The sequence below is a fragment of the Miniopterus natalensis genome, chromosome 10 (assembly GCF_054644295.1).
Source record: "Miniopterus natalensis isolate mMinNat1 chromosome 10, mMinNat1.hap1, whole genome shotgun sequence".
Taxonomy (NCBI): Eukaryota; Metazoa; Chordata; class Mammalia; order Chiroptera; family Miniopteridae; genus Miniopterus; species Miniopterus natalensis.
Window position 1 is genome coordinate 57,552,851 of NC_142090.1, and position 24,530 is coordinate 57,577,380.

Sequence of the window (24,530 nt, forward strand, 5' to 3'; positions counted from 1 at the left end):
AATGTGGGCTTGTGTTCACTAGTAAGACATAAAACCTTAGAAAATAAATAGAGTGGGCTTAAAACAATTCTGACATAAGAAGACCTGTTAAAGATAATCATCCAAATGGCAGCAAATATTATCAAGATAAATTAAACATCTACAGAGCAACAATCTAATGTCCTGATTAATGTATCATTACAGGTTAAATGACAATTACGGCTTTAGTGACTGGTGGGGAAGAGAGATTCAGGAGCAGCAAAGGCATCAAGGCGGAGCGGGAGAGTTTTCACTTCGCGTGTTTCCAAAGAGTCAGGGTCGTAAGCAAGGGGCAGGAAGGTGAAAAGCATTGTGGGAGTTACGCTTGGCGGTGACGGGAGATTTGCAGACTGGCGGGGTCAGACTGGCGGGGTGGGCGGGGCTCGGGCGCCCGCTTCGGCCGGGATCGTTTCTCTCCGCACGAAGGGCTGCGGAGAGGCCAGGGGCGGCCTGGCCGCGCCCCGCCAGGTTCAGGAAAGGTAACCTCCGGCTCCCACAAAGGCGCGCGGGCTGTAGACCCCGACCCGCCGGCCCCGAGAGCTACTGTCCGACGGACAACGACCCGTTTCCTTCACCACTGGATACGGCGCAGCGCTTACAGGTCGCAGGTCCTGAAACTTCTGTCACAGGCTTCAAATCGCCTCCTGGGAAGTTTTGCTAGAGATCACTCGACTCCTCAATGAACTAACAGCTTTCTCGGGCCCTTCTTTCCCAGCTGCGTTTCCGTAGCTTTGACGCGTTTGTTTTATTGTTGGAGGGCTTTTTGTTTGTTTTGTTTTTCTTTCAGGTTTGGTAGAGACTGAGGTACTTTACGGTTTCCTCAGCATACAAATTCCTCCAAGGCAGCTCAACTCAAAATGTTCCCATTCAAAATGTTCATGCCTGAGGCACACGCGCCACACCCGACTGACCCTTGCCAGGGCGCCCTCAACACTTCTTACAGTTTTAAGCTGCTTTCCAGTAAAATGAGTAGCGCACCTTCCACCTGTCCATAGGGCGCGCCACACGGCGCATGCGCCCGTCCTGTGCGCGTACACCGTACGGCGCATGCGGCTCTCCGCCGAAGGGCGCGGAGAGAAAACGGAGTCCGCGTCTGGTGATGACGTAAAAAGGGCGCGCGGTACTCCGGTGTGTACACCTTCGGCGGGAGTGAGTCCGGCCGTTCGCAGTCATGGTGCGCTGCAGCTGCGTGCGGTTCAGAAAGGTCCGTGACCGGTGCCCTCCGCCTGATGCCCGAGGGCCACCTGGGGGCTCAGGAACTTCTTCTCTTCCAACCTACCTTTTTTATTTGGGGGCCTCTTTCTTGCCTGTTTTCTAACATAGTCTCCTCTCGGGTCGTCCTGTGAGGGGGTGTGTCTGCCCGGCCTAGGTAGGACGGTTGTTTGGGGACGGGGTGTGAGTCTTCTGGGGAATTGTGTGCACGTGGGATGAAGAACTGAGGCGCCTGCCTGCATTGAGACATGCACGACGGTATACGTGGAGTGTAGGTTTGACTTTTTCTTTTGGCTCAAATAGTGTTTTTCTTTTAAGTAATAATATCTGTAGTCTTTTTACATATACGTTTTCTCTTTAGTGCATTGTCTTTAAGAGCTTTCTAAAGACGACTTTTCATCAGTAAATGAAAACATGTCATCAGAGGCTTGCCTTCTTGCCAGAAATTTAGGCCAGTTTTTGTGTAGTGTCGGTTTTAGAATCGTTTCTGTAAAGAACTTACAGTTGCTTCAAATTTAAAAGCCTCTTTGAGAGCCTTACTGGTAATGTTTTTTTAAACGAGCCAGCATCATAGTTTGGCCATTATCTTATTACTAACGATGAGATTGAGATATTTTCTTTTAAGTTTGGGTTCTAAATCTGATCTATCTAAAGCAGTAAAAATGCATAAAACTATTGCCTTTTTTTGTGGGTAAGTTACTAAAGACTACTGCCATGAAAAGTCACTTCCAACCAATGTTGTTTGCAAGTGGAATCTCTCTCTTCACTTAATGTGATGCATTTCTGATCTAGCCTTGCAGAACCAAAAGCGTAAGTTCTTCACCCCAGAGAAAAGTACTCTGGTTGGCCCTCAAGTTTATCTTTTATATATTCCTCCCACCCTATTCTTTTACAACATTCTGTTTTATGAATATGTTTGCATACTTAAATAAATCCCTGCACTTTGATTCTTTGCTGTGACCCATCCACTGCAGTCTCATGTCTGGACTGCATCAGAATCACCAAGGGAGCTTTTCCTAAATGTTCTGGCTTTGACCTGTCCTCACCCCCTCCTTCAGAGTCTATCAGAATGGTCAGTGGAGTATATGTATTTTGCAAAAAGTTTCCAGATGTTTTTGATACTTACAACTATCCTAGATGACTAAAGATGTAAAGATTATTGATTTAAGAAATTACTCTGTAAGGAATCTTGATAGTCTGTGAGGTTAATGCATAGGCTCTTTACCTGCAAGAAGGTCTTGATTTAGTGAGGGAAACAGAAGTAAACACTAAATCTGTAAGATTTCAGTAAGTTTACTAATAGATGTGTAAACGAATTGCTAAGAGCCTGGCGAAGTGGATGGTTAAGTGTTGATTAGAGGAATTAAGAAAGACACTGGCAAATAGGACGTTCAGGTGGATTTATGATAGAAAAGAACAAGTGACCTAAGTAGAGGAAAAGTGTGAGCAGAGCGGCTTGGAGATGTGAAAGTATAACGTGTAGTACAGAGCACAAGAGGAAGAGTACAGAGGAAGGGGTTGAACAAATAGAATTGAAACTGAGGGTGGTTAAGAGCTTTGAATATAGTACTGAGAACTTTATACTTCATTTCATAAATGCCAAAACAAAAAACCATGAGTGATTTTTTTAATAAGGGAGAAACATGATTAGAAATCCGTTTTCGGAAAAATAGCTCAGGCAGCAAGATGAAGGATGCTTTGAGCAAGGAATGACTACACCCTTAAAGACCAGTTAGGAGCTAATGTCATAATGGTTAAGATAGGAGAATAGCTTGTGCCAGGAAGGAAAGAGAGTTAGGGCTTTGGGGAAAGAAGCAGATACAGTCAGAGGTTCCCATATGTAGTCTCAATGAGTAGTAAACTGTGGTTCCATTATTTGAAAGAACATTGGAGGAACAGACTTTACCTAAGGAAAAGTTTGATTTTGTTATATTAACATATATTTGAGATGACTATTATCCTTTCAATACCTACAAACAAGTGACATGTTTGAGGGGTTTCAGATATAGGTTAAATACGGATATTGTCCTCAGTTGCTTTAGACTCTTTAGCTTACGTCCTGGCGATGTCCAACAGACTGGACCTAGAGAATGTCTCCACCTAGGAAAGAGTTAATACTGCAGGCTGAGGTCACCCAGGGGAGACAGTCTAGATTGAAAAGTGGAACAGGGTCAGAGACCTTGAGCAAAGGTGGGACAACAATTGGTAATTGAAAAAAAGGGGGGGGGGGTTAAGAGATAAAAGGGAAGAGGAGGTCAGGAGATGAACTGAGAAAGGCTATAAATTTGGCATGCAGGAGGCCCTTACTGACTTTTTGAGGCGTTTTAGTGGCAACAGAGAACTAGACAGGAGCTCTGAATTGGTAAGCACATTTGGTATACAAATGTTCTCTTTCTCTCCCTCTCTTTTTAAGTATGGAAACTTCATTGATAACCTGAGACTCTTCACCAGAGGAGGAAGTGGTGGAATGGGTTACCCTCGTTTAGGTGGAGAAGGTGGAAGAGGTGGTGACGTCTGGGTTGTAGCCCACAAAAAAATGACTTTAAAACAGCTTAAAGACAAATACCCCCAGAAACGGTTTGTAGCTGGTGAAGGAGCAAACAGTCGGTGAGTATTTACTGAATGACTCTGATTTTATAAAAGTAATCCCTCCCAGAAGAAAAAGAAGTCAAACGATAAAAATATAATTAGTAATTTGAAGTAAAGTATATCTTGTATTTGTAACAGAGCAAAAATCTACATTTGTTTCCATGCTAGTAAGGGTAAAACATGGCACTAAGACATGTTTCGGAGCTTCCAAACTTTCTCTCCTTTTCTTTCTTCAGTGTTTGTTCATGTTCTTTTGCGCTTCCTCTGTAGAAACAGAAAATGACCTGAATTCCCACTGTTTTCTTCTTAAATTATTTTTGACAATCTTTAGGAAAACTTTCTCAAACCTCATCGGAGCTACTCCACCCCATCACCACCAATAGTTCCCCCAGCATCTCATAGGCAGTGCTGAAAATTTACAACCTGTTTCACTGATGTATCTCTTGTATGTTTTCCCTTTTGCTTCCCTTTCATTCTTTCTATGACAACAAAACTTTTCCTTTATTTTTCATTAATGTTATTTTCTGTAGAACATACTAAGTTGTCCTCAAAATATGAGAAGAATTATTTCGTTCGTTATAAAGAAAATGAAGAAAAAAATTCTTTAAGCTTCCATCAAAATGCAGGCTATGATTTCTCAGGCCTCTCTTATTCTGTTATGTCATAGGAGGTATTGAGTAATCACTAGACTTTATGTCCCTCTCTTCTTTTTTCTTCCCACAGAAGTGTTTTGATCCATATTTGTCAGGATACCAGATGATGGAATGTAGCACTTACTTGGGGGATGGATATAAGCAAAGGATAGAGACTGGGATACTAAACACTCTATATAACACAGATACTCCCAACACTAAAAACAACAACAAATTATCCTACCCAACATATGCAGCAGCACTCCCTGCTTGTAAATGATTCCTTGGGGAAACCCCTTAAATTTCTTTTGAGCATTTTTGTTTTATGAATAGTCTGATTAAAAACCATTTTATAGAACAGATTTTGAGAGCCTTGTATTTGTTACAATTCAGTAATTCAAGTTTTGAGTACAGAATGTTACTTTATTTTGATATTACTGGTGGGAAATAACAGCAGTTTACATCCTAAAGTAAAATTTGTTGTTTTATAATTTCTTTTGAGAAGTAAGGTTGCTATAATTCCAACCTTATTCCGTGTTCAGATCAGTGGTATACTTAAAGATGGTATACAATGTTTAAATTTTAAGAAAGTTTTAAATAGAACACATTTCTTACTGGGATTGTGTGTTGCAATTTTTCAAATAGAGAGGCTTAAATCTAAAGGATTAATAGGAGCCAGCTGGGTGAAGGGGAGGAAAAAGCATTTCAGAAAAGGTAACATGAACACAGGCCCAATGATAGAAGACAAGTACCAGTATGAGACACTAAAAGAAGGCCAGTGTGGCTGGAATGCAGGAAACACAGAATGTAGAAGAAGAGGAGACTAGAAAGATTGGTACGGGCCAGACTTTAATTCAGACCATCATTATTTATGAAATATTGCAATAGTCTCCAATTTGGTCTCCTGTCTCAGTCATCACCTTCAATCCACTTTTTATCCAGTTATTTTTAGAGTGACTTTTCTAAAACACCAATTTGCTAATGTCACTTGCCTATTTAAAATCCTTCAATGTTCCCTGTCACTCTAAGATAATCTTCAAGCTCTCTGACATAGCATATCAGACTCTTCATGATCTGGACTACAGTGTCTTTATTTTACAACATACCACCCCACTTGTACCAGCATTATGCTAGAAATAACTATTAATTTCTCCAAACAGCTTGTTCTCTCCTAATCCAGAGGGTGTGTGTGTGTGTGTGTGTGTGTGTGTGTGTGTATACATATATGTGTACATTTATATATATGTGTGAATATATGTGAACATATTCAGGTTGCCAACACATCATTTCCTGCCTTGTCTGGCAAGTCCTATTCCCCTTTCAAGACTTGGTTCAAGGACTACTTCCAAAATATAGATAACTAAGATTTTAATTTCATATATCTAATAATGTCTACCAAAAATCAGACTCTCTTGTTCATCATAAAATCATCGCCCAATAAATTGGTTTATGCTTGTTCAACTATGGAAATTATTGAATACTATTTCAACTATTTAAAAAACTATCCAAAGTTTGTTTGAAATTTAAGGGTAAATGTTTTTAATAAAATGATATTTTAATTGAAAGTTCACCAGTGGTAACATATAAGAATGAAAATTAAATCTTGCCTCTACATTCTAAAAACTGCAACACACATCTCAGTAAGAGAAATGTTCTATTTAAATCTTTTTCTAGTATATGGTGGTCCCTCGGTTTTAGAATGGCCCCGTTGACGAACATTTCTGTTTACGAACGCCATAAACCCAGAAGTAAATGCTTCGGTTTTCGAACATGCCTCAGAAATCAAACATGCCACATGGCTTCCTCTTAGTGCAAGATCGTGAGGCCTAGCTGTCAGCTGTTGATCCCTCGATTTTCCAGCATTTCAGAACTTGAACTGTCTTCTGGAATGGGTTACATATGAAAACTGAAATACCACTGTATTTCTAATTCATCCATTTCTGTCAATCCAGTTCATTCAGCTTATGTTAATTGAGTATCCACTATGTATCAATCATTGTACTAGATGCCTAGGATACAATGATGATCTAAACTAATATGTGCACTGCCCTTCTGGAAGTTACTGTAGTGTAGTAGGAGAGCAGACATTAATTAAACACATGAAAAATGGAGAATTATAACTGTGACAAGTCATATGAATGAGACCCTACACATGTTTGTGGGTCTGGAAATTCTGACCTAATCATGGAAATCCAGAATAAAAAGATTTTATAAAGGTCAACCACCAGTAATTCCAGAAATAACCAGTATTAACCTTTTCTTGACTTTTCTTAGACTTTTCTGTGTGTTTATACAAATGTAATCAAAAAGGTAGATAGCTAGATAGACAGATAGTTTGGAGGTACAAAAATGAGAGGACAGGCCGGCTTGGCGTAGCTCAGCAGTTGAGCATCGATCTATGATCCCAGTCAGGGCACATGCCTGGGCTCGATCCCCAGTCGGGGGCGTGCAGGAGGCAGCAGATCATTGATGACTCTCTCATCATTGATGTTCCTATCTCTCTCTCTCTCTCCCTGCCTTTCTCTGAAACCAGTAAAGATATATTTAAAAATAAAAATGAGAGGACAGTATTTTGCAACCTCCTCTTTTCACAACTTTTTTCTAAGCCAGAAGATTGTTCAGAATGGCTGCATAGTATTATAGTATTGGCAATAACATTTTGTCATTCATCTGTTTAGGTAATTATTGATTTTTTACTATTATACTCATAATGCAACACACATCCATGTGTATATAGTAGTTTACATGGTTATTACAGTTATTTTCTTTTAGGATAAATTCCCAGAAGTAGATTTACTAGTTAGAAGTTTGTACCAGTTTATTCTCTGATGAGCAGTTTGAAAGCCAGATGATCCCCCTCTAATTAAAATACTCTCATTTGAGGTCAGTTTTTTAAAAAGTTTTGTTATTTAATTGATTTTTCTTTTTTTTCCAGTTTATTTGTGTACATGTCAGGTGTAGAATACATTAGTTCATTATTATTTGTAAGGACTTTTGGTGGTTAGCTTGTTAATTTAAATCATTACTTTATTTTTATTGGGATATGGTAGTCTAAAGTGCAAATAAATAATTAGGGATAATTTTATTTTTCCTCTAATATTTCGCCATTTAACATCTACATAGAAGAGCTGGTTGCTAGTCTTCTTTATACACCATTATATTTGCTTGAAGCATAAGCCATTTAATTTTGTGGGGTTTTCTTATTTTAATTTAGCTTTATTTTTTTGTAGGGTTAGTGCACTGAAAGGCTCCAAAGGAAAAGACTGTGAAATTCCTGTACCTGTGGGTATTTCAGTAACTGATGAAAATGGTAAAATTATAGGTAAGTGTACTGTAGATTCTAAGGTTGTGAAAAAGATGCACTTCTTCTAAATTGTTTGGGAGCTGTGGGGATAGCATCTCTTCAGTTCCAGAATTTTTTTAAACATTAACTAGTTCAGCTGCTAATTTATTAAAGAGCTTTTAAAAATGTTATATAAAGGTTGTTCAAAGTTAATTGCTAGATTTAAGATTATTTTAAAGATATGAGAGTGTTTACTTGGTTTTAAAACATATAAACTAGTGTCTTTCCACTGCTTACAAAAGTGTTTTTCCAGGGTCAAGCTTTTAATGAAACTTCCGGCATCTGTTTCTGAAAGAAAAATGTCATTAGTGATTAGCTTTACTTACTTACTCTAAGTATCTTTATCTCTCTTTTTAAGGAGAACTCAATAAAGAGCAAGACAGAATTTTGGTAGCTGAAGGAGGTCTTGGTGGTAAATTCTTTACAAATTTCTTACCTTTGAAAGGCCAGAGACGAGTAATTCACCTTGATCTAAAACTTATAGCTGATATAGGCCTAGTGGGGTAAGTATCATTCATAATCTTTATTTTTATTTTTCCATTTCCAGAGAGATGTGTACATCTCAGGTGCACAATACATTAGTTCATGAATAGGAAATAAACATAAAATGGTAATTTGGTAAAATGGTAAGTTGGATCTTGCTATGACTGTTTCCCTATTCTTTAGGCTCTGTTTAGGTTCTATCCATTCGCAGTACTGTAGACAACCTTACTATGTTGTCCTTTTCCACCGGCCTCCATAAATTTATTATAGAAATATTTTAATCAGAAAATTTTAAACGAGCTCCATTAAGAGCTTAAAAATTTTTATAGTATTCTAAACTAATCTTTGCAAAATATTATACCATTATTCCAAATGAAACTTAGGCAGAGATTTGAAAGAAGAGTTTTCTCAAATTTGAATGACAGCTCTGTGAAGGCAGGGATATCATTTGTCTCATTGATTGCTATGTTTTTGGCGCCTATGATATTGCCTGATATAAGTCAATGTTCAATAAATACTAATTGGATAAATTTTTTTATTCAGATATAATTGACATACAATATTACATCAGTTTCAGGTGTACAACATAATGATGCAATATTTGTATGTATTATAACATCACCACAATAAATTTTTTTTCTTGTGATGAGAAAATTTAACATTCACTCTTAACAACTTCTAAATATATAATACAGTATTATTATATAGTATTATTTACTATAGTCACTGTACTATATATTATATCGCCCGTGATTGATTTATAACTATAATAAAAGTTTGTATCTTTTGACCCCCTTCACCAATTTTGCCTACCCTTACATCCCCTCCTTTGGCAACACTAAGATGTTCTACCTGTGAGTTCAATTTTTTGTTTGTTTGTTTGTTTGTTTGTTTGTTTAGATTCTGCCTATAACTGAGATTATATAATATTTGTTGTTCATTGTCTTACTTAGTTCACTTAGCACAGTGCCCTCAAGGTCCATCTATGTTGGAAAGTGGCTATATTTCTTCCTTTTTATGGTTGAATAATATTTCATCCTATATATAATGTATGCCACATTTTCTTTATTCATTTATCCATACATAGACTCTTAGATTATTTCCATGTCTTGGCTATTGTAAATAATGCTGCAGTGAACATAGGGGTGCATATGTCTTCTCACATTAGTGTTTTTGTTTTCTTCGGATAACTACCCAGAAGTGGAATTGCTGGACCATCTGGTAGTTCTATTTTTAATTTTTGAGGAAACTCCATACTGTTTTCCATAATGGCTGCACTAATTTACATTTCTATATGTTGGATAAATTTAATGAAAATACCTGAATGAAATTTAGAAAATCCTCTGTTAAGCAACTTTCATTCCTAGTACTGTATTTTCTTTCATGCATTGTGGGCCTTTCTTGAGGGAAATTTTACAGTGTACCCTTGAAAGGTGTTTAACAGTTGGAAAAGAAGGCCAACCAACGGTGGATAGTCTTTCAGAAAAAAAAATCAAAACTAAATCTGATCAAAGCTTTATATATAACTACCTATTTATAGAAAATCCAGGGAAAATGAGCATGTTAAATGACATCATGGGGGTGTCAGCAGAAAAATCCAAACTATGGGAAAGACTCTACAGGACAGATGACCCAGTTTTATTTTAAAAAACAAAATTGCCAAGGGAGAAACAAGGTGGAGGGGGAACTATTACCAAAAGAAATCTAAGAGACACATCAACCAGTTGTAATGCAGACCTTATTGGAGTCTATTCAACCAAACCAACTTTTTGTCTTGAGAGTATATTAGTATTTGTTGAGCTAGGTGATGGCTAAATGGGATTTATTACTCCTCTCTACTTTAGTATATATTTGAAAATGTCCATGTAAAATGTTTTGGTTTTGTTTTTTAATCCTGACCTGGCCACGTGGCTCAGTTGGGTAGAGCGTCATCCTGTACACCAAAAAGGTTGTGGGTTTGATTCCCAGTTGGGGCTCATGCAGGAGGCAACCCATCAATGTTTCTCTCTCTCTAAAAAATCAATTAAAAAATTTTTTTTTAAACCCACAAAACAATAAAAGTAATATTTTATCAGTGTTTGGTTAGAGATTGTAAATTATGGGTATTTTTATTAGTTTCTTTTTGTTTTCCTATGCTTTACAAGTTTGTGGGGTTTTTTTTTATTTTTTAAAAATATATCTTGATTGATTTCAGAGAGAGTAAGGGGGAGAGAGAGAGAAAGAGAGAGAGAGAGAGAGAGGGAGAGGGAGGGAGAGGGAGAGGGAAAGGGAGAGAGAGAGAGGGAGAGGGAGGGAGGGAGAGAGAGAGAGAAACATCAATGATGAGAGAGTCATTGATCGGCTGCAGCCCACACCTCGGGCATGTGCCCTGACCGGGAATCGAACCCCGATCTCCTGGATCCTAGGTTGATGCTCAACTGCTGTGCCACGCCTGGTTGGGCAGCAAGTTTGTTTTTTTACATAATTTGAATTATTTATTCACAATACTGAAACATTTTTTGTGTTCAGCATGAATTTATCTTTACCTATTTCATAAGTATATTTTGTTCCTTAAGTTTTTCAAGATTACTTTAAATTTATACTCTACTTTTAATTCCAGAAATATTCAAGAAATTTGCTTCTTAAAATGTTAAGGATTCAGAGATTAAACAATATTAATAGTACTGACATTTGTTGCAATGTATAAATTCATTTTCTCATTTTAGATTCCCAAATGCTGGAAAATCCTCTTTGCTAAGTAAAATTTCTCACGCAAAACCTGCAATTGCAGATTATGCATGTAAGTATAATTTGTATTTTAATATGTGGTGGTGAATTTTTAAAGACTAATCTTTCTTTTAGTGTGAATAAAATGACAACTCTAAGTGTAGCCTTAGTTTGAAAATTGGCAGAATATATGCATTTCCCATTTATCTTTGAAACCTCTGTAGCCCTCAACAAAGTTTCTAGTACTTGTTACTTACTTTGTTGCATTTACTTTTCTGTTGCGTAATTATTTATTTGGTTTAGTTATGATTTTATGAGCACCTATCCTTTATCAAGCACTGTGATAAGTACTAGGAAGGCAGAGATGAATTCTTTCACTCTGCTTCACTCATGGCAAGTATATTTTTCTGGGAACTGCAGTAGGTTCTAGAGTTACAAAGACTGGTAAACAGAAACAGATACTATTGTAACTTTTATTGAGCTTACAAACTAGTGGGGGAAGGCATATAGCTCACTAATGAATGTAAGGATATGTAATACAGTTGAAAAAGAGTTTAGGTGACTGCTTTAGAATTTTTTGTGTAAATGTCATGCTGGGGTTGAGGTTCGAAGAGTAAATATGAGTTAATCAGCAACATAGTAGAGGGGAAGGGTCTTTCAGTCAGAGGAAATGGCACACGAAGGCTTTTTGGTGGCAGTGAGTAGATTCGTGTATCTAGAGAACATGTGGTAAGGGAAAGAGGGAATCAGTGTGAGGCTGGAGATATATAGGTAGAGACTGCGTCATATTGACCATGTAGACTGTATTTGATCTTTATATCTTAAGATAGCCTTTTAAGCAAGGGATAAAATGATTACATTTGCTTTAAAAAGATTTCTGCATATAATACAGTAATGGATTGGTGTGGGACATATGTGGATCTTACATATGTAGAACAGTTAGTAGGGTATTGTAGTTGCAAGGTGAGATATAATGGAAGCTTAAACTAAATAGTGAATGAATGTGATAGGATCTCTGCCATCATTAAACATAAAGGTACAGAATGATATTAACCTGGAAAATAAAATTAAGCCATTCTAAAATTAGACTCTGATAAAGTAGACTTCATTTTGAACTAACTGCTTTAAATTACATGACCGGTATTTATTGTTATAATACAGGGTAGTCTTGAGGAGGAAAGAAGAAGAAAAGCAAAAAGTCATAGGAAGGAGGCTAGTGCAGGATTGGTGAGTCTTAAGGATAGCTGAAGGAGAAAGAACTGGACCAGACCTACTGATAGAAACCGGAATTCTGCCCCCGCCACGGTGCTTCTCCAAGTGTGGTAGAGGAACTTTGAGGCCCATTAATTTAATAGACTGTGCATATTATAAAAATCTGTATTTGTCCTTTTTCGAGTATATTGTAAATGGCAAAGATAATTGTACCTTCTATTTCAACAAATAAGAAAATAATTTGAATTAAATTGTTCACAGAAAAAGGTATATTGTTTATTTTATACATAATGCTAAGACAGTTTTGAGAGTACTAGCTTTTATTCCAGTTTTAATTTATTATTGCTTTTTCTTTTAGTTACAACATTAAAGCCTGAACTTGGAAAGATTATGTATAAAGATTTCAAACAGGTGGGTATTTTTAAAGTAAGACACTTAAAAAATAAATAAATACTTGGTTAGAAGTGAAAGTATTTGCTTTTGGTACTTGGACTTTATATTTGACTGTTTCTATGGTGTTGGGGGGGACAGTTGCAAGTGAAACTGATCAAATCAATAGTGAACACTATCATAGTAAAATACTGTATAAGAAATGTAACTTATTAAATAGACTTTTTTTGGTATTTTTAAAATGTATTGGGGTGACATTGGTGATATAGGTTTAAAGTATACATTTCTATTATACATGATCTGTTTATTGCATTGTGTTCCCACCACCCGAAGTCAGATCATCTTCCATCACCATATAAAGGACCCCCTTTACCCTTTCTTGCTCCCACCCCCCTTCCCTCTGGTAACTACCATACTGTTGTCTGTGTCTATGAGTTTTTATTTATTTTTCTTGTTTGTTCATTTGTTGCTTTCAGTTTTATATCCCATATATGATTTCACTCATATGTGGGATTCCACTCATATGTGAGAATGTAACTTCTTGTTTGAAAGTTAAACTCCAGTTTGTCATTACAACATTGTTTTCTTTATTTTCTTTGTTTCTCTTTTTTTATCCTCACCCTGGGATATGTTTTTATTTATTTTAGAGAGAGAGGAAGGGAGGGCGGGGGAGAGAAAGAGAAACATGGATGTGACAGAGAAACCAATCAGCTGCCTCCTGTACGCACCCCAACTCGGGATGGAACCCACATCCTGGGTATGTGCCCTGATCGGTATACAGTACTGGACAACACTCCAACCAACTGAGCCACACCAGCCAAGGCCTCTTCTTTATTTTCTGAATCTCTGTTTGATCTCATTGCAAGTCCGTATTTACTTTCATATTTGATTATTTTTATTAATTGAAAACATTTTCTAAAGTTCATGGAAATGGTTTTATTTCAACTTTCTCATCAGAAAAATTTTAATTGAATGGGATTCTGGCCTTATCTAATTATTCAAATTTATTTTTCTTTAATAAGGAAGAACTGTAGATCTTTTTGGTAATTAGACTAAAACAAAAATATGTAATGTATGATCAGCAACCGTGCTCCTTGGTATTTACCCAAATGAGTTGAAAACTTACATCCAAACAAAAACCTACACACACGTTTGTAGCAGGTTTCTTGGTGACTGCCAAAATTTGGAATCATCCAAGATGTCCTTCAGTAGGTGAATGGGTAAACTGTGGTACATCCAGAAAGTGGAATATTATTCAGCACTAAACAGAAATGTGCTGCAAGCTATGAAAAGACACAGAGGAATCTTAAATGCATATTACTAAGTAGAAGAAGCCAGTATGAAAGGTTGCATACTGTATGACTCCAACTATATGAGATTCTGGAAAAAGGGAAAACTATGGAGATAGGAGGAAAAAAAAAAAGAAAGAAAAATTAGTGGTTGCCAGGGATGAATAGGCGGAGCTCAGTGGGTGTTTAGGGCAGCGAAACAATTCAGTACAATACTATAATGGTGGATATGTGTCATGCATTTGTCAAAACTCACAGAATGTACAACACCAAGAGTAAACCCTAATGGATTTTTGGTGATGATGTATCAGTGTAGTTTCACATAATCCATTGACATAATTCAAAAGAAATAAGATTTATATTCATTTATAACAGTGGTATAACAGTAAAAAATTAATAAAACTTCAACAATTATATAGAATATTAAATAAGTAAAATTATAAATACAAGATAATATGAATATAGCAAACAATATTTAGAGGAAAAGAGAACATTGTAATTTTTAAGGGAAGTTAGTAGAGAACCTTCAAACAAACTTTTAGGACATGAGACCTCTGTAGTGTACGCTGCTTTGTCACATAGCGACACTTTTAAAACTCTGAAATCTTTTTTTTTAAATATATCTTTATTGATTTCAGAGAGAGGAAAGGAGAGAGAGAGAGAGAGAGATACACATCAATGATGAGAGAGTCATTGATCGGCTGCCTCCTGCACGCCCCTAACTAGGGAACGAGCCTGCAACCGAGACATGTGCCCTGACCGGGAATCGAACCACGATTTCCTGGATCCTAGGTCGATGCACAACTGCTGAGCCTCGCCCGGCTGGGCTAAAACTCTGAAATCTTTATTCACAAGAGCAGTGTGTGTAGAGCAGTGCTTCCCATCTCTTATTGCTCATCAGAATTATTTGAGTGGCTTAAGAATAACAATGATAAATGAAGCCTGTGCCCCAGAGATTTGAAACCAGATCTCTTAGGCATAGAGCCTGGGCATCTGTTTATAAAACTGACAGTGATTCACAGTGAGATTTGAAAACCACAATTGTAGAACAATGATTAATAATGCTTATCTCCAAATGAATATAGGAACTCTATATTCTTTACTTTTTAAGAATGGTCAATAGTCCTCCTGGTAGAATATGAACAGAAAAGGAACATTAACTACATATATAACTTAAAACTACAGAGCAGTTCTAAGTAAGTTTAGCTGAATTAATATTCTTGAACACTTTTAAGAATTCAAGAAGTTGAAATTCTGTGGTAAGTTCATATTAAACAATATAATTTTTGGAATTCTTACTAGAATTTTGTGATTAATTACTGTTAAACTAACCCCTAAAGTTCTAGATTGTTAGATTAATAATTAAAAATGGGACTCTAGCCTGGCCAGTGTGGCCTAGTGGTTGAGTGTCTACCCATGAACCTAGAGGTCAGGGTTCAATTCCTGGTCAGGGCACGTGCCTGGGTTTTGGGCTTGACCCCCAGTAGGGGGCATACAGGAGGCAGCCGATCAATGATTCTCTCATTGATGTTTCTTTCTTCTTCTCTGAAATCAAAAACATTTTTAAAAAATAATAAATAAAAATAAAAATTGACCTCTAAGTTCTGATAACAAATGATTTTGATTCTTAATACATTTATTTTGTTGTAAAGGCATCTTGGCTTTATAAAGATGCAGTGGTAATCACTAATTAGGGACTGTCTGTACTCGAAATACCATGAAAATTTTGGATGTAATTGTACTTAGGATTTTCATGTATTTTTCTTTTTTATCAAACCATTTAATTTTGTATTAGATATCAGTAGCTGATCTTCCTGGTTTGATAGAAGGAGCACATGTGAACAAAGGAATGGGCCACAAATTCCTCAAGCATATAGAAAGAACTAAACAACTACTTTTTGTTGTAAGTCATATGTACGTATATCAACTGAATGTGAAAATCAGTGAATTTAGTTTCCCTAGATGTTTTTTATAAGTTTAAAGATAAAATGGTAGCATATGTGACTCCACTAAGTCTGTTTAAATGGGGTCAAATACTATAAATAATCTTTGCTTATAATTGGGGATAGAAATGGCATTATTTACTGTATCAGATATAAGTTTGGTCATACTTGTCAAGGTTTAATTTCTTAAGATTTTCAACATACCACTGTATTATATAGTGTCTTTTTTCTACTTTATTGGAGGTGCTAGAGTTATACAGCTGATCCTTGAACAACATGGGTTTGAACTGTGCAGGCTCACTTACACACAGATTTTTTTCAATAAATACCTGTACTGTTTTCAATCCATAGTGTTGAAAGTCTGCTGATATGGAGGGCTGACTGTATGTGTTGATCTATGTCATTTTATATATGGACCTTGAGCAGCCACATAATTTGGTATCCTCACAGGGGTCCTGGAACTAATCCCTTGTGAATACCAAGGGGCTGTAGTAAAGTTTTGGGGGAGGCAAAAGTTATATACTGATTTTCAGCTGTGTAGGGTGGGGTAGGTGTTCATGCCTCTAACCCCCAAGGTGTTCAAGGGTCAGTTGTTCATGAGATTGTCCATAATAGTACAAATTGTCTATACTAGTTTTTCATTTTATTAATGGTTGTGATTTTATCAGAATAATTGCAGTTATCTTGACACTACATTTTCTCTTACTTATTTTGAATTACTAAATTACCAATAGAGTATAGATTGAGAAATTATTTTTAGCTTGAGAGAATAAAACATTCCAAAACAGCAGCGTATAGCTAATCTTATGTTAAAGGGTGTTTCTTTCCCTCTTTGTTTTTAGGTTGATGTTTCTGGATTTCAGCTTTCTTCTCAAACTCAATACCGCACTGCCTTTGAAACCATAATACTGCTTACAAAAGTAGGTTTTCTGTTTCTGTTTTACTGTGTTTACTGGTCTAATATATAGGTACATAAGACTATATGAAATAACAAATAATAATTATAATAAATACATATTCCACCTCTACTTTTTGAAGCTTTGATGTTAAAGAATTATCTAAACTTGCTGTTTCCAGTTCTTCAGTATTAACCTGCTCCTAAAACTATTGCAACCAATGAAACTCTCCTTATTGCATACTTCTCAAACTGTATCTTGCTTGAACTTTTATTCTTACTTCTTAGACTGCCTCTCAGTCTACTTTTTATACTCTTTCCTGTTTATTCTTTAATTAGCATTCAGTTAAGTAAATATACTGATGACTCCCAGATCTGTATCTGATACCCAGATCTTTTAGTTAAGCATTAGACCAGCTGCCTGTTGGACATCTTTGATTGGATATCCCATTAATTTCTCAAACCTAATATGTATAAAACTGACCTTTTTTTTTTTTTTTTTTTTTAACTCTCCAGCCTCCTCTAAAACTTTACTGAGTATGTAAGTGAGAAACCTGAGTGGTTGTCTTAAGTCTCTTTTTCATCACCTATATCAAACCCTGTCAGTTTTGCATCCTAAATCTCACTGAAATTCATCTCCTTGTCTCCATCCACACTTTTAATCATCAACCCTTCTCATTAGAATGTTTTAAGTCCCTCCTATCTGGTCTCCTTGCTTCCGGTCTCATTTCCCTGCAGACCATTTTTTATGTGGCAGCTAAAGTGAGCTTTGTAAAAGAACCAAGCTGATACTTGTTCCCTGATTAAAACACTTCGATGGTGCCCCATTGCTGTTAGGTTAAAATCTAACCGGAACATGGTTTATAAGGTCTGGCAAGGTTGGGCTCCTACCTAGCAGTGCATCTCTTTTTCTTCACATCCCTCCTTACATTGTATATCCAGCTCTGTGATTTCTCCCTAACACTACGTGATGTTTCTTATCTCCAGGACTTTGTATATCCTATTTTCTTTACCACTTTTTGCCTATTATTAATAACACTGCTGTACACATTTGTGTACAGATTTTTATATAGACATGTTTTTATTTCTCTTGAGTATATACCTAGGAGTGGAATTGCTAGATAATATGGTAACTGTTTTTTTTTAAATTTTGAGTGACTGCCAAACTGTTTTCCAAAGTAGCTACACTGTTGCACTATTTTACAATTCTACCTGCAATGTATGAGGTTTCCACTTTTTCCACATTAATGTCTGCACTTGTTATTGTCTATCTTTTTATTTTAGCCACCCTCGTAGGAATAAAGTGATATTTCATTATGGGTTTTGTTTTCCAATGTTTATTTCAGTTTTATTTATTTTTATTGTTGAAAGAATTACAGATGTTCCCTTTTTTTCCCCATTGACCCCTTCTACCTTATACCCACCCCCCACCCCAGGCCTTCACCACATTATGGTTTTGATTTTCATTTCTCTAGTGATTGATGTTGTTGATCATCTTTTCATGGGCTTATTAGCCATTTGTTGTCTTTGGAGAAATGCCTATTCAGATTCTTTGTGCATTTTTTTTCTTTTTAAATACATCTTTATTGATTTCAGAGAGAGGAAGGGAGAGAGAGAGAAACATCAATGATGAGAGAGTCATTGATCGGCAGCAGCCCGCAACCCTGGCATGTGCCCTGACCGGGAATCAAACCCTTGTCTCCGGGATCCTAGGTCGATGCTCAACCGCTGAGCCACTCCTGGCCGGGCATCTTTGTGCATTTTTTAATTGGGTTATTTGTCTTTTTACTGTTGAGTTGTAAGAGTTCCTTATATTTTCGATACAAGTCCCTTATCAGATACATGATTTGCAAATATTTTCTTCTATTCTGCCAGTCGCCTTTCCCTTTTTGTCATATGTTTTGAAACACAGAATTTTAAATTTTAATTAAGTACCACTTGTCTATTTTATCTTTTGCTTATGTTTCTTGGTGTCATAGCTAAAATACCATTGCCTAATCCATGGTCATGAAGATTTACTTCTATTCACTTCTGAATTTTATCTGTGTGCCTAATAGAAGTCCAGATATTTGTATTTGGCTTGAGGCACAGATCAGAGCTATCTCTAGGATGTCATGTGAGCTAAATTATATTATCACATGACCTAACTATTAAACATTTTCCTTTGTTAATTAATTTTATGGTTGTTGGGATTTACTGCATTTCAGAGATGTGACTGGGCTCTAGATTACCTAGGCCTACAAGGTAAAGAAAGATACTACCAAACCTTAGGTAATCTATATAGATATTTTAATAAAGTTGTTTGGTCTTTTTTGATTTAAAGGAGTTGGAGTTGTACAATGAGGAACTTCAGACAAAACCTGCACTTCTGGCAGTAAATAAAATGGACTTGCCAGATGCCCAAAATAAATTTCATGTACTTATGAACCAACTCCAGAATCCTAAAGGTAAAACTGATTCATTCATTTAATGTCAATTTAATGAATATCTAATATGTGGAGAGTGTGCAAAGTGATATAATCAGTGGAAAATAAAACTAACAGTTGCTACTGTTAAATTCTGTTTGATGAAAGAACCCATACCATATGAAACATTTAAATAACATTGTAATGTAATATTTACCAAGTTTCCGAATGTGTGATACAGGTAGTAAGAGGAGACAAAGAAAAAGATAATTTGAGCTGAAAAGGCCAGGCTTCATGAAGAGGAAACAGTTAGCATCTACCTATAGTCTTTCACTTTAACATATTTCACAGGTTCTGGAACTTCATTCCCCTAATACACCATAAATTTAAAAGCAGCTCATAGTTCTAAAGTAGTGTCAACTGTGTGAGTCTTTGAAGAGTACTAATCTTCTAAAAAGAGCGTGAGTACATCTCTATATATGTGTAACACAGAAAAATAGATGCTGCTACTTCAAAAGGATTTATTTGTTTGAAATTTGTTTCTAAATGGACCACTTTGTGTAAAGGAACTTAAAGGGACTCTTCACTATCTTGAATATTGAACTTTGCAGAACTCTCTATCCTACAGTGATTATGGTTTCATTTTTCTGAGTCTAGGAGAGGACCTCTTCACAAATGAGGAAAAGTAGGGTGGATGGGAAGTGGTTAACATGTTTTTAAATAGTACTAATTTCCCTGTTTTTATCCTTGGGGTAAAAATTGGGGAAAGTAAATTATTAGGACTAGCACATAGCACCAGAAGATTCTTTCTCCGCTCAAAAGTATTTCCCTGGTGTAATTTATATATTGGAGTTGTCCTTGAGTTAGTACATTACTTTTCGAATATAAGTATTCCCTGGAATTAGTAAATAGTCTTTATTCCTTGATGTCATTTGCTTTATGAGATCATTAGATCTGTTTGCTAATTGGTCTTGCAGAAAAGGACATTTTCAGAGGAGGTACTAGAAGGAAGGGTAACTCAAGAGTTTGTTGCTGTTTTGGACCATGATAAAACAAAATACAGTGCCCTCAATGATAAATCCTGAATTCACCTGTCTGGATTTCAGAGGGCAAATTGGTGTCATAAACCAAGCTTCATGTTCGCTTGTCCATTTTCTTTCAGTCTGGCCTTTGCAGGTCACGTCAGTATTAACCCATCCCATTGTGTGCCACCCCTCCTCCCACTGCCTTGGCGGCAGGGGAGAGGAAAAAGTAATATAACAGCTCTCAGCCCCAGTGGAGTGATAGAGCAGACTCATCTGAAGTGATCTCCCCTTGAACTACCCCCACACCTTTCTCAGTTTTAGTATGGCTCTTTGTACCAGTGCCTGTACTTACTTTAAGGCACTTAAAGGCCACCTGTGTACTGAGGCAAGCTAGAGTATCCCAAACTGCAAATGATGTTATTTTTATAGAAAGCTTCTTGCAGAGAATCTACATTGCCTCACTTATCGACCCCTCCCCAAAGCAACTTGCTTCTGTAAGTAAATACTTTTCTGTGATTCTTTTACTTAATTTGGTTTAAAATATCTTTATCCAACAAATATTTACTAAGCATCTGTCATGTACCAAGAGCTTTACCATTGTCACTAGTAAAAACCAAAGGTTCTGTGAGCTTATTAGAGAGAAGGAAAAAGCGGAATTTAAAATGCTGAGTTTGCCCAGCTGGTGTGGCTCAAGTGCTGAGCATCATCCCATGCACCAAGAGGTCACCAGTTCGATTCCCGTTCAGGGCATATGCCCTGGTTTTGGGCTCGATTCCCAGTAGGGGCGTGCAGCAGGCAGCCAGCCGACATTTCTCTCTCATGGATGTTTCTACCTCTCTCTGCCTCTTCCTTCCTCTATCTCTAAAATCAATAAAAACATATCTTAAAAAAGAAAAGCTAAGTTTTTGGTTCTTTGGTTCACAAATCAAACCTTTTTAACATAGTTTTGACTTACTTTGAAAGACAATAAAAAAGAACATAGTTTTATGTTTTTTATTTCAGATTTTCTGCATGTATTTGGGAAAAACATGGTTCCAGAGAGGACAATGGAGTTTGAACATATCATTCCCATCTCTGCGATTACTGGAGAAGGAATTGATGAGTTAAAGAACTGTATAAGGAAATCCCTGGATGAACATGCCGACCAGGAAAATGATGCATATCATAAGAAACAGTTGCTTAATTTACAGGTTTCCAATACAATATCTTATAGTGAGCCACTGTCAAAGAATGCTGTTACTGGTTCCAGAATGGAAAAAATTTAAATTGATTAAAAATGAACATGAAATTGTGTTCACTTGAAAGTTTTTCCACAGATGTATATTTTAGAATGTTAGTTATTACTAACCTTCTGATATATATGGCATCATTTGAGAACCATATCTTTTAATTGTTTACAGTTAAGTATATCAACAGTAAAAAGTAACTGAGAGCTAAACATGACAGTTTATAATTTTATGGCCAACCCACCTATAATAAAATCCTCTGATATTTCTGTTCTTATGGTGTCTCTAGTGAGGTCACTTTTTTTTTTTTATAAAGGGATTTCTAGAATATTATGAGAATGAGCAAACTAGGTTTTGTTTGTTTGTTTTTGGACCTGTCATGTATATGGTTCAACTATTATATATAATAGTTCTCATTTTTAGAAAATCTAAAAACCCTAAACTTGAACATATGTTCAGTGATAACAAAGATTACTGAATCATATTTAATAGAAGCCAGCAAATACATATTTGTGATTTCAGCTTTTAGAAAATTTTCTTTTTTAAATATAAGAGTATTTTTTCTTGCTTTAGAGCAAAATGGTGTATGACTCATTTTCTTATGTCCTAGACTGTTTGAATGTCTACTTTCATATTTTAGTTAAGAGAAAATAGGAAGTGCAAACTTTAAACAATATTATCAATCGTCAATATATTCTTCAGATTATAATATCTACATGCGTTTCAAAAATATTTACAAATTGGACATTTTTTTAATGAATTATAAGATATACATGTTCATTGTAAAATATAAAATTTAAAGTGCAAAAGCATGTTAAAAAAAAAGTTCCCATCTTTCTGCATTCCGTACTCCAGACCTTCCCAGACAAAACCACTGTTAATAGTTTCCTGTGTTCTTGCAGAATTTTTTATTTATATATCTTTTTACCCAAATAAGTTTATTATATAAACCTTTTCCAAGTATATTTTTTTTACAACATAGTAGCAAGGTAATGAGCTTTTAATAGTTACTCTTCAATGCTGTTTTTAAATTATTAGGAATTGTTTTGGAATTTAAGGCTTAGTGAAGCCATTATATATGGCTATAAGTATTAAATAAAAATGATGTAAATATTGATATACTTAAATTTCTTCTGATATGACATTGTGACTTTTTACAAACATTATTTCACTTTTATTTCTTCTGTTTTCTGTATCCCACTCCCACTCCTCATCCCAGTCCCCAGATCACTAGCTTTTCTTGTATTTCTTTTTTCTTCACTGCACAAGTATTATTGAGTGTCTCCCGTGTACCAGACACTGTGCAGGGCGGTACACGTAGTGTTGAAGAGAACAGGTAGAACCTGCTGCCTTCATGGATCTCACATGCTATAGCAGAAACTGCAGGGGATTAGAACAGCTTAGTTCTACTTTGTAACAGAGGAATAAGAATGAGAAAAGCATTTGGAATTTGAACATCTGTACTGAGCATAGTGACTATGTTTCATATTGGGTATGTTTTACACTTACAACTTCAGGGTCATTTTTTTTTTCTTTTTTAAACTCCGTTATTTCCTAGTTACAAACAAGTAGCAATGTGAGGACAGTTGCCTGAAGCTCTGACACCATAATCTTATTCTCTGCTGTGTAAAGGATAGTAGTTGTGTACTGAGGATTAAGAGGAATTCTTATTTGCTTTGTCAGAAAGTTAATGAAAGCTTTAGATTTCTTTCTTGCCAAAAATGAACATAAACACATGGAGTATTTTCCAAGTAGTTTCACAGGCGAAAACTGCTTGGTTTCAAAGTTCAGGTAAAAAAAACTCACTTTAAACAGGTAAGTTCTATCTAGGAATTTAATATTATTAAGGTACATTAAAAATAATGTTTCAGGCCCGGCAGGGCATGGCTCAGCGGTTGAGCATCGACCTAGGATCCAGGAGATCGAGGTTCAATTCCCGGTCAGGCACATGCCCAGGTTGCGGGCTCGATTCCCAGTTGGGGGCGTGCAGGAGGCAGCCGATCAATGACTCTCTCATCATTGATGTTTCTATCTCTCTCTCTCCCTCTCCCTTCCTCTCTCTGCAATCAATAAAGATATATATTTAAAAAAATATGGCAACATTTTGTTTGAAGACCAAACTGTGTATTGAATATTGTGGATATTTTAAAATCCTTAAAAGTATCTCTAATTTGGTTTAAATCTGTCTCTTGTGGAATAGACAGGTGAAACAGATCCAAACAAAATAGTTTGAGCACATGGTTTGTGCTGGTACTCATAGTATCTAACATAGTCATATTTCCCTCCTGGGCACTGTGCTGAAGGTTTCTCGTACATTATCTCTTAAATACTAGTTGCCTCCTGCTCACTTGTTTATTTGAAATTGGGTGGTGGGTATATGAGTGTTGGGTTTTTTAAAAAATACTTTATAATTTTTTAAAAAAGTATTTGCCTTACAAAAGTTTATACCTTGAGAATTAAGCCATTTAGATACCCAGAGTTGACAAATATTGACAGACAACATGCTATAATTTTTACTGCAAAGGTAAACAATAAGGAAAAATAAACATCTTTTTTTCTTCCTTAAAGAGGTATTTCATAGAAGCATTTTGTTTTCTATTTTGTGATTGGAGCCTGGTGAGTAGAGGAAAAGTATCAGAGGAATCTCTTTAACTTTGAGTGGGTGTTACAAGCCAGCTGAAGGAAAAGCAAAATCAAATACGCAAAGAAATGAGAAAAGAGAAAAAAGAAAGAAAAGCATGTATGTTGGAAAGTTTTAGTATTACCCTGTGAATAGTTCAGAAGTAACAGGTGAGATTATTGCCTCAGTTGGCCATCGTAGGATGAAAGAGCCAAGGACAATTTCAACTACCATTTCTGATCATAACCAACCTTTAATTATAGGCAGCTCTAGTTTTAATTTTTTTCTGTTTCTCGTTATGTGACAGTCACTTAATAGTTGTTGGTACTTGAAAGACTTCAGAGGAAGTAATCACCTTTGTATATATTATTAATGTGTTCATAATAGAAATTAAGTCCTTTGGGATGCCCAGGTACCAAGTTATGTGAAGCGTTGCTATTATCTGAGTCATGCCCTTTGAAATATTTGGAATTTGAAGAACCGGATATGCAGTTTATAGTCTAACTTATTTTGGAGCAATATATGGCAAGGTAGTTTTATTT

General features: G+C 36.1%; 1 protein-coding gene across 1 annotated transcript; it reads left to right on the forward strand.

Annotated features, from left to right (window-relative positions):
• Positions 1-1,147: 1,147 nt before the first annotated feature.
• Positions 1,148-21,645, forward strand: GTPBP10 (GTP binding protein 10). The gene is made up of 10 exons (XM_016218890.2): positions 1,148-1,222; positions 3,644-3,837; positions 7,682-7,773; positions 8,153-8,297; positions 10,983-11,056; positions 12,554-12,606; positions 15,670-15,777; positions 16,660-16,737; positions 19,036-19,159; positions 21,145-21,645. Exons 1-10 carry the CDS (start codon positions 1,190-1,192, stop codon positions 21,405-21,407), a joined length of 1,164 nt encoding a protein of 387 aa, XP_016074376.2. The 5' UTR covers positions 1,148-1,189; the 3' UTR covers positions 21,408-21,645.
• Positions 21,646-24,530: the final 2,885 nt, after the last annotated feature.